The 10,730-nt window shown below is 33.7% G+C and overlaps 4 protein-coding genes across 5 annotated transcripts in view; 1 reads left to right on the forward strand and 3 right to left on the reverse strand.

Moving 5' to 3' along the window:
* LOC115240291 (max dimerization protein 4-like) overlaps window positions 1-2,231 on the reverse strand; it is a 34,944-nt gene extending 32,713 nt beyond the window's left edge. The window contains exon 1 of the mRNA XM_029815360.1: window positions 1,917-2,231. The gene's annotated coding sequence lies outside the window, so the exon portion shown is untranslated. The remainder of the gene's footprint in view (window positions 1-1,916) is intronic.
* An 812-nt stretch (window positions 2,232-3,043) lies between these two features.
* On the reverse strand, window positions 3,044-5,758 carry LOC115240277 (DALR anticodon-binding domain-containing protein 3). 2 transcript variants are annotated; one of them, XM_029815347.1, is made up of 5 exons: window positions 5,206-5,758; window positions 4,208-4,844; window positions 3,777-3,910; window positions 3,412-3,579; window positions 3,044-3,273 (listed from the first exon to the last, which is right to left on the reverse strand). In XM_029815347.1, the coding sequence occupies exons 1-5, from the start codon at window positions 5,470-5,472 to the stop codon at window positions 3,154-3,156; spliced, it is 1,326 nt and encodes a 441-aa protein (XP_029671207.1). In that variant the 5' UTR covers window positions 5,473-5,758; the 3' UTR covers window positions 3,044-3,153. The 2 variants fall into 2 exon arrangements, with proteins under 2 accessions (XP_029671207.1, XP_029671199.1); XM_029815339.1 differs by having other exon boundaries at window positions 4,208-4,847; window positions 5,206-5,750.
* Window positions 5,759-6,146: 388 nt separating this feature from the next.
* The window catches only part of LOC115240215 (protein FAM160B1-like), an 8,333-nt gene continuing 3,749 nt past the window's right edge, over window positions 6,147-10,730 (reverse strand). The window contains exons 3-7 of the mRNA XM_029815243.1: window positions 8,371-8,997; window positions 7,797-8,247; window positions 7,240-7,603; window positions 6,653-7,153; window positions 6,147-6,428 (exon numbers count right to left, since the gene is read on the reverse strand). Coding sequence (XP_029671103.1) covers window positions 6,329-6,428; window positions 6,653-7,153; window positions 7,240-7,603; window positions 7,797-8,247; window positions 8,371-8,997 — 2,043 coding nt within the window. The 3' untranslated portion in view covers window positions 6,147-6,328. The remainder of the gene's footprint in view (window positions 6,429-6,652; window positions 7,154-7,239; window positions 7,604-7,796; window positions 8,248-8,370; window positions 8,998-10,730) is intronic.
* The window catches only part of LOC115240269 (BRISC complex subunit FAM175B-like), a 30,882-nt gene continuing 29,968 nt past the window's right edge, over window positions 9,817-10,730 (forward strand). Inside the window, exon 1 of the mRNA XM_029815327.1 lies at window positions 9,817-10,233. The gene's annotated coding sequence lies outside the window, so the exon portion shown is untranslated. The remainder of the gene's footprint in view (window positions 10,234-10,730) is intronic.

Here is a 10,730-nt window from a genome sequence, read left to right on the forward strand (position 1 = left end):
ATCTTTAATGTTCAATAATAATTTGTTAACGTGTTTAATTATGCAACACTTCATAAATTATTATAAATATATAATAATTATATTTTTGTCTTTATCTTTATTATCATATATCTCTAAAAGATTAAAAAAAAATACACTGGAATATTTCGTAAACACATATTCTTAGCAAAATTATTTGATACGTACACCTTCGGTTTAATGATAAAAAAAATTGGAGATTATAATTCATGAATTAAAATTTAAATACAAGAACAAGGAAAAAACTTTTAAAAATTAACAAAATTTCTACGAGTATAATGTATAAGTAATATGTATTATATACTGATATCCTATTTATGTATCAGTATCCGTCTCATTCTTTTGTAAACTTTTTTTTCCATTGTGCGATTAGAGTACATATTTAATTACGTATCATTCCAACGATTATAAACGGAAAAAGAAAGCATTTCAGATAAAAATAATCACGCAACATATTTTGTTCAAGAATACTAAAAAAAAAAAAAGATACTGTGATAAAAGGTAATACGATCATAAATAGAACTAGAGAAAAAAGAAAATTTATCAATTATCCGCATTACATAACGAAACACAGATGCTCTAATAACTATGTAACGATCGTTAAAAAATGTATTTAGTACCATAAATTGAGCGAAATAATCATTAAAAGATTTAATTACAAAAAATTCTGTTTGTTATATTGTGTTACATTTAAAAAAGATAAGAGCATATTTGTATTGAAAAGAAAAAGAAATAAATAAAAAAAAGGAAAGCACAAAAGCCTGATATGAAACAAAATGTCAAGAAAAGAGAAAAGCAAGAAAAAAATTTTTTTCATCCGGATAAATAACAGTTTGAACTTTATGGATCTAATTTTGTTGTGTTTAGATATATTGTTTATTTTCTTCAATTCTTTCTTATTGTGAAAAATAGCTTTTTTTCAAGTTATTCAATTATGTACTCTTGTGTCCGAATTTCAGCAAATCTTATGTCACGCATTGATTTGAGGAACGTCAAACAAATAAATGTTAAGACATTTATAACGTTTAGTATACATTACCGGATGTCTCGCTTTCTCGTCGCGTCGATTATTTGTAGCACATTCTTTGATATAAATTCCCGAAATTAATTTTTACCTCGCGTGACACAATGTTGTAAAAAATTGACTCTTAACCTTCTTAATGTCGAATATTACGAGAAACTAAGATCTCTATTCACGTAAAAATCTGCCACTTTAAAAGTTAACCGAAAAGCCATCTGTCATTACGATTGAATACGATGAATATATGCAATAGGAAACGAGAAAAGGGGGGGGGGCGGCGGGGACTCTTTAAAAGCGGTTTTAAATAAAACTACTTTCTTTCGCGCGCGCGATTTTCGAACAAGGGATTCTTGCAATTCGGATTCGTCGAAGCTCGTTGGTGCCGCTGTTGTTGCGCGGATCGACGCCGTTATTGTTACGAGGCGCAAGCAACACGCCAGCTGATAACTCACAAACAAAGAGAGGCGGCAGGCGACCTGCCTCCGCGCAACAGCACTTTCTACCCGAACGTCCACTAGAATGCGCCAGCTGAGATCCCCTCGTCGCGCATACAGGGCGCCCCGTATGTGCGTACGTCTCTCTGCTTGGCGCACACACACACACACGCACGTACATATACATACACACATTATGTACGTCACATATATGTACGTATTACAAATATACATACATTCACGCCCCTGCGTATATTTACGTACGTATACGTATATATACGCCTGACATCCGCCCGATGACATTTGGCACAGGCTACGATGATAAAGGAAGATTTGCGAAGATAAGTGAAAGAAAAGGAGAGAGTCAGATAGAAAGATATTTATAGAGAAAGAAAGAGAGAGAAAAAAGAGAGAACAAGAGAGAGAGAGAGAGAGAGACTGACAACAGTGCCTGTTCACTTTGTTATGTGGACGATCAGTTCTGCCCAGCGCTAGCTCTCTCGCAGGTTTCCCACGGGGACGGAGGGGCGCTCGGCGACGGCGGGGTGGGAGCGGGCTGATCGGACAACGAACAATGCCGAACGCGAGTGGAGAGCGAATGAGCGGCGGCCACGAAGGCGAGAACGGTGATCGTGATGCGCGGCGACTCGAACGATGACGTTAACGGCGATTCACGAACGATTCGGGACGAACGTACGAACGAACGAGCGGACGAGCGAGCTGACACCTCCGCGCTTCGCGAGCATTCGCACGCATTTATCGATGTCAAACGCTCTCTTCGGCGGCAGCAGCGCTCTTTACGGCGATGCGCGCGCTTACGGCCGCAACGATTGGTCGTACGCGGCGGCAAGCGCGTTACGGCGGCCAATCCCGGTCCTCGTAACAAGCGTCGCCGCAAACGTCGCGTGCCGCCACCAACACCCGCCGGCTGTCACGTGAATCTCATGCCCGAAAACAAAACAAACAGCTAGCCGCCCAGCGTCGCCGCTGTCGTCCTCTTCCAGTAGATGGGCCGAGCGGCTGAGAGCTGAGCATTAACGAGCGCAGCTGAACGAAGGCGAACGAAGCCGAATGGACCCGATTCGCTATTTTTGTATGTAAATTTAGATCGGAGACAAGATTGAAATGTCTTTACTTGAAATTATAAAAGAAATCAAAATTATATATAACTGATCTAAGATAAATCGATCTGCATTATATATATAATTTTTGACTGACCTTTTGCTCGGACAATTTTAATATATAACAGAGAAACAAAAACATGATTTTGAAATTTCTCTGAATAAAATAGTTATATCTCAAAATAAGATAAAATGAAAGCCAAAAGATAAAAATGTTCTGATTTAAAAAAATATTTTTAGGGGGACATGCAGTTGAAAAATAAAAGTGCAAATCTTGAAAAAGAATGGAAATATTAAAACAATGAAGAAATATATATAAGTTAATATTAATATTATTATATATATTAATATAAAAAATTTAATGGAATATAACAACTTTTAAATAATCTTTAGAAATTATCAAATAAAATTTTCTATAGCGATATAAAAGAAGAATCTGTCCATGAATATAATTGTCAAATCATATTTTATTATCATTTTATAAAAGTAATTAGTTTATCTTATTAAACTTCTATTTTTCAATAAAGATTATTTAAATCTTTTTTTTCATGATATTATCTCACATTTGCGATACCGGGGTGATACCCAAAATATCCAACGCATTCTCGAGCACAACTTGCAATGCATACAACATATACAATCTTGCAAACATCTTGGAAATCAAATGATCACCTCCTTCCTGCAATTTATAAAATATAATTTGAAGTAGAAAAACACATAAAATATAAAGTATAATTTGGCATATCTAAAAATAAAAAGCGTAAAGTATACAGCTTAATAACTAAATAAACATCATACTTTCAGTTTTTTCTCTTACCGTTAGAATTCTGATTCTTCGATAGTAGATACTGAACTTTTGACATAATCGTGATAAAAATAGGCATAATACCTGTGGATAAATACAAAAATTCGCCTCACATTTTAAACAATCATTTATCATTTGTGGATATCCAAAGATAAAATTATATATGAGCTCCCATTCGTCCTGCAGACAAATCAAATTTTCTTTATAAAGTTAATAAGTTTGGATGTGATTAATAAATTAATCAGCTGACAGAAAATCTTTAAGATATAAAAATATCAAACTAAGATTATACAAAGAGAAAATTTTTGAAGTTAAATTATTAGGTACTGCAAAATTGTAAAAGTAAAGAGTAAACTGTTGAGAAATTCTCTCCATACCTCTTCATGTAATTGTGAGAAATCTACATTTTCGATATTTGGCAAACTGGGATAATTTCCACACGACACTTTTTCATTGTACTTCATTATAATTGTTGCTATTCTAGCAGTGTTGTATAACACAAATGAGGCACCTACAATATTTACATAATTTTTAATTGATAATGTACAAGAATTCTTATTCATTGTTTGTCATAAATATTTACCAAATAAAATTGAAAATAAGATTATACTGTTTCAAAGTAATTATTGCTAAATTATTTTTATAATCATAGAGGTTCAAATACAAAATATGTGTAGCATGATAATTAAACAAATTTAAGATTTAGAAAAGATTAAGAAGTAAAAATCTTGGAAAGATTAATTACAATTAATTTAAAAAATTTAATTTATTAAAAATCAATAATTTATTAATATTAAAGACATATAACCTCTATTATTTGTAATGCTTTTATTGTCTTGCAAATTATTATTTCCGATAACAACTGATCGACTAGGTTTCACAGCCATTAATTCAAAGGTGACAATGGCATTGGCTAAGTTATGCAAAAAGAAATCTTTCTTTGTATTATTTCTTTCGTTCTCGATAAGCTTATGTTCACTCAATTCTGCCAATTGGTCCATTTTGCATTTTATATATTGCTCCCATGTAAGACATATCTCTTTCGAATTTGTTTGGTAATTCTTTACAACACCACAGACGTATTTCTCATATCCCTTATCAACCAATCCTTCCGATCTGCTAGTGAACATGTATTTGTCAGCACAATTTTCATCAGGGGATAATGTGTATCCATGTAGACTTAATGCCTTTGCAGCAATATTTTTTATTAGACGCAGCCTGTGAGAAGTGAGATCCGATTGTGTATCAGGCTGATACCTCAAATTAAATGTTTTACCAATCGACTTAGTCCTTCCAAACGTCCTCCCATGTTTGACAGCTATCCTTATACTATTTACAATGACATCTTCTCGATTTAAGAACAAGCAGACCCTTTCTCTTTGCAACATACATTGTTGTATTTTTATTGGCCAGTTGCTACTCTTCAATATTAACTGTTTGAAGATCTGCTGCAATTTACAGATTTTGTAGTTACAAAGATATAGTATTTGATTATTAGATGTAATTGTAAGAATGTTACTCACAAAATAAACTTTTAGAATTTCAACAACATTTCATAAGCAACAATAAAAAAAATTAAAAAATAATAAAAAAAGACCTATCAAATTTATTTGTTTTAGTCATGCATTCTTTGCGATTTGTTTCTTTTCTCTATATATTTTTCGAACGTAAAAATATACATGTATTATATTTTAAATGTACAAGATATATATAAAAAAATGCAACTAAAACGAACATATTTTTAGGTAAAGTTAAATAAGGTTAGTTTTAACATATAAACAATCAATATTCAAAATATTTATTTACCTCCTCAGTCACATCTGCGCCTATATTATCTTTTGTCATACCGTGTATGTGTACGAAGTGTTGCAAAATACTTGTGCAATTCTTGGCGCATGTTGATGAGATACTCTTCCACGCTTTGAAGTTACACAAAAAATATAGCTCTCCATTTGCGGACAAATTTTCGCTATTTATTTTGATTATTGAAGAATTTTTATGTTTGTCACCAGCTAAATGAAAGATAATGTTATCGATAATAGATTTGGCACAAAAATCCGTCCAGCTTTCCATTGCTTTCCATCGAGAATTCTAATGCTGAATCAGCTGATCAATAACAATGACAGCAAGTGACAGCGAGTAACAGTTTCTGTCGTAGTAATTTGTTTGTTTTTACACGGTACTATGTCATACTTTCTGCGTTTAGGATAAAATAAATACAGATAAACAAATTAGAGGAAAAGAGTATTAAAAAAATGCAAATAAATGAATAGTCCTTGCTTAATTCAGCTGATTTTTCTGCAACTAAAACGAAATACATAGGTTAGAATCATACTTTGGAAAAAGAAAAGGAAATATTAATAGTAAAACAAAAAGAAATATCTTGTGTGTTATATTTTAAAAAGACGCTATTCTATCTTGATCCACTTATTCTTTAGTTATGTTTTCTTGTGTAATCATTTTAAACAAGAAATATATATATATATATATATATACATGCTTTTGTGATAAGAAAATACAAACATTTGCATTATAATAAATAAAATACTTTATGCATCAATAATTTTTCTTCTGTTTGTGCAAAAATGTCTTATAAAAATATAAAAATTATGTAAAAACATAACAACACTGTTACAATTCAATAATTCTGTAGTAAATATTTTGTACATTTTAACAGATTAATATGGATATTATAGAAATTTGTTAATTAGGTTGTTAAAATAAAACAATCATAGGGTATCACACTCTTTGTAATAATAGTTTAATTAAACATATTTGCATCATACTTAATTATAGATTTGTGTATCTTACAAAGTATCACAAAAAGGATTTGCTACTTAAAATACAATACAAGTAATTATATGTCTTCAATATATATTAACATCTATAATTTACTTAATTGTTACATTGTTCTATTCAACAAAGTTTGTTAAATAGAATGATGATATTTAACATATGCTATGGCTGCGAGATCTTTGCAAAATTCTTCTGTTACTATGGCGCTTTCATATAAAATATTTTCCTTCTCTCTGAAATATAAATATCAGAATAAGAAGAAATAGTTTATGCATAGTACAAGAAACTAATTTATTTTAATAGCGCAAGAAATAAAAAATATTTTCCAGGTACTAAGCTTCTCATAAGTAGGAATCAGTGAGAAAAATTTTATTTTTTACTTAATTTCAAAATAGAAGTTATTTTGATTACGGAAATATTTAAAATATTGGCTATTTACAAATTAAATCCAACTTACTCTTCTTGAGAACAATCATTCAGCAATTTCAACCTCGTCTCTTTCAGCATTGTCTTACTCTCTGCAGTTTTCGGTATTTCGCTGACAAGTTGCTTGACAATTTTCTGTAAGCACAAGAACAGACTCTTTGTGCCAGGTATTAGAGGTAGCAGTGGATTCAGCAAAAATTCGTGCAGGTACGGATGCGGCAGTAACGCCAATCTAGAAATCAATCCTGTAACCTCTAGATTGACTTCGTATGTCTGCCTTGGCATGTTGCTAACTTTATCAAAGAGCATGCTCAGGAATGGTCCCATGTAGAATCGACCTGAGCAATGGTCGGCTTCCGGTCGCGAGTCGAAACTTGCGGAATCATCCACCATTACTGCCTCCAATGGCCATGCCATCAGAGCGCAATCGGAAAGTACCGAAGAGTACTGCCGTTCCCAAGCTGGCATGTATTTTTCGTAATTGTTAACATCGGGGTCTGTTTGCAAGTAACGCGGTATCAATGACAGGAAACTAAAATAAAAGTCGAATCTGTAGACTTTGAGTTATTTATATTTCTTAATATTTAATATGTCATTTTTAATACATTATACTCTTACCAGTTGATAACTCGATGGATATTACTTGGTGCTAAGGTACGACTGTGATTTTGCTCATAGGAGAGATCTAAAAACCCCTTTTTTTCCTTCTCTCTTTCGTCTTCCTCGTCGCTCCATGAGGCGATGGCGCTATCCGCGGCGGTGTTATCATAATATGCTCGCGTTGATAGATAAACTAGCATGAGACAATGCAGAATGTGCTCGCTTCTCTTATCTATCGCCTCTTCAAACAATTTCAATGTCTCCACTGTTAGATCATTACTATCCGTGAAGCAGTTCTCTATCAGTCTGTGTAATACTGGCGACGTCCACACATTTGGTATTTCCGGATCCCTGTCTTGCCCGACCAACCAATAACTCACCTCTGAAAAATCATTAAAACTTCAGAGATAGGATAAATCGACAAGATTTCCAAAAATTTCGATATCAGATTAGGAAACATAGTTGTAGATTGCACTATCTTCTAAAAAAGTTTCAAAAAATTAAGACTGCCTGCACACTCTACTGTACAACCATTTTGTATTACAATTTATGTTTCTAGATTATTCTGCACATACCTGTGCACAATATAGAGGATGTTATCTCTTTCAAACATTTAGTGACTAGAGCTGTGATAAGTACGACATGATGATCGACTAGAGCGGGCATTACTATTCTCTCTAGAAACATTACTCTGATGGTCCTCGCCAGTGTTTCAGCGAATTCTGTTTGGGCTTCTCTGATTAATTGATCGCAGTAATCGAACCACATGAAGAATGCGGCAACTTGCCGACAACCGGGAAATTTTTTCTCTTTAGTCCACAACGGCGAGTCCAGACCCCACGTAACATCCACGTTGTAGATATCCAAGTGATCTACGTGCGCCGGGATAGCATTGAATAGGTTTTCCAGGCGAATTGTCACTATCGACGGCAGCTCGCTCCTGGCCACCGTTTGCGCGAATGAAGGATCGTCTAGGGAAGCCAGGACCATTATTCCCTCGCACGCTCGTATTCTCACGGTGTTGTCCTGAAAATAAAGAAACGGCAAAAGCACGATCAATTATTACGTATGATACAAATTTGTAGTTAGCTATAATTAAATTATCAATTATTATATCGTTAATCAAAAGATCAACAGTATATTGTTTACCGCGCTATTTAAGTAGCTCATTAGGGCGTCCAATAGAAGACACTTTGACTTTTCTGGCCTATGTGGTGATTTCAAACTTTGATTATCAGCCGCTACATAACTTGCGTCATCATAAACATTGCAATCGGTGTCTAATCGCAAGTCCCTCAAGTTTTGTAAATGTTCGTCAATTTTATTTGCCGAAAAATCTTCTTGTCTCTTTTCTTTCCACTGTTCATTGCTCTTCGTATCTATCGAAGGCGAATCGCAAACAGATTTTTGAGCCAGCGGGCTCGATGACACACTCTCCTCCCTCGAGGAGATAGATTCGTTCGATCTTCTCGACGAGCCCTGCGATGACGCGGTTCTCTTGAAAGACCTATTTGAACGCAGTAATCTTCTCTGTTCTTTGTCAAAGAGATTCGGATTGATCAATGTGACTGCTTGGGTATCCAAAGGCTCGAACAAGGGATTAGAATTATTCCTTTTTCTTGTCGGGACGTAGGTCACCTTCTGTATTTCTGTCTTCTCATCGTTATCTTTCTTGGCGGGTTTGCTCGTTGTCTGCACAATCGGGGCATCATTGATGATGCTGGTCACATGAGGATATTTGCATACCAGAAAGCAGATTGTGAGCAGAAACTGCACCTAGAAATGAAAACAATTTTTTTTAGAATTACATCTTTGCAATTAAGCGATAAGTATAGTTTTTTTTATAAAAGATATAAATATTAAAAAGACCCCAAAATCGATTCCACATAAGATATCATTACACGCTAATATGACAGGGATGTCACGTATATATTAGTTCATTAAGAATAAACTATTTTGCTTTAGTAACATAAACACTCATCTTTTTATATACAAATTTATCCAACTAAATTTTTTTTTTATTGTCTCATTTTAATTTTAAGATATTTTTTATTCTATCGATAAACTTTGCTGTAATAAGCGATTACATATACAGCAAAAAAATGTTTTAATCGCTGTTACATTAAATATTGCAGTAATAATGTTGCTTTGACAGCGAAATTCTTTTGCTATGTATGTGTATATATATATATATATACACGTGAGTATACATATATCAAGACATTTTGAACTCAATCGGTGGCGCGATATCGAGCATGAACCGAAGGTAGACGAAGTTAGTCGAAGCGCAATGTTCTGTAGTTGACGTTCGTTATTTTCGATTTTCCCCATCTATAAAAAACTTTTTTCCTCATAAATAAGATAATAATTAAATTATGATTTCAGACTGATTGAAAAGCCGGCGATCTACCGTAGAATACAATTGAAAAGTGCGAAAACAATACGTATATATATGAATGTCTGGAATGATATTTCGAAATTGCCGAGTGTCTCGACCAATGGCGCGAAACCGGATGCAGCCGAGGAGGGACGGGATTAGCCGAGGGCGCATTCGAAGCGAGTCGTTTCACATTTCACATGCGTGCGAACGTAGCGCGTGTAAATTCGTGATTTTCGCGCGTGTGCATAGGAAGAAAACTTGGAAAACTCTACCTCGAGACTGTTCCCGGGCCACCCCTCAACACGAGACATTGGTGAGAAGTCGAAGTAAGATGTATGCACGAGTGCATCGTGATATTTTGAAATCGCGAGTTAACTCCGTCATTAGCGAAAAGCCAAGTACAACTGAAGGAAAGTGAAGTTTGTCGAAGACGCGAATTTCGCGCCAGTTAACGCGGTGTTTGAAATCACAAATTTTGCGAGTGTACAGTTCGGGAGTGCGTGAGACTATTGAGGAAAGAGCGATCTGTGAATTAAGGAAGATCTTTCTGCGGAGATAGACGAGAAAGATTACTGATAACCGTCTGACAGGGCCACAATACGTGATCCAGTGGAATGCTTGCGGCAGATCACGTAAGTAGATGTGTAAAAATTTTTCAGATTAATTGTAAATGAATGTGTGGTCTGCATACAAACTATTTACAGCCTAAATTACTCTAGATCATCAGTCTAGATGTATATAAATTGGATATTGCATTGTTTTCATTACTTTGATTTCAATCTCTCTATACATTTTAAATATTTATATAATATGTAAAATTAAAAAAATAGTAAGCGAATTTTAATAAATTTATTAGCTGATAAACGAATAAACATATACTTGTGGAAAATAATCATTATATAATTTTAAAAATATATGAGAGAAGGACTATAATAAAAAATAATAATAATAAATATTTGGAAAAATTATGTAAATTCAAACAATGAAAATTTTTCTATGATAGTTTTTGATTCAAAATTTATATAATTTGTTTAATGAAATTTCACGATTTATGAAGTTCATTTTTATAATGAAATTAACATAAAAATAAAATGTAAAAATATTTTGCAAGATTTCTTTTGTAAGCTAT

This window comes from Formica exsecta, unplaced genomic scaffold, assembly GCF_003651465.1.
Source record: "Formica exsecta isolate Colony F162 unplaced genomic scaffold, ASM365146v1 scaffold117, whole genome shotgun sequence".
NCBI classification, from domain to species: domain Eukaryota; kingdom Metazoa; phylum Arthropoda; class Insecta; order Hymenoptera; family Formicidae; genus Formica; species Formica exsecta.

What these genes read in the sequence shown, in the direction of transcription:
- LOC115240277 (XM_029815339.1), bottom strand. Translation starts at nt 5,472, where the DNA reads ATGGAAAGCTGGACGGATTTTTGTGCCAAATCTATTATCGATAACATT. An exon ending in GCGCAGATGTGACTGAGGAG is followed by an intron (nt 4,848 to 5,205) that starts GTAAATAAATAT and finishes TGTAAATTGCAG; the next exon opens with CAGATCTTCAAACAGTTAAT. An exon ending in TCTCACAATTACATGAAGAG is followed by an intron (nt 3,580 to 3,776) that starts GTATGGAGAGAA and finishes ATTTGTCTGCAG; the next exon opens with GACGAATGGGAGCTCATATA.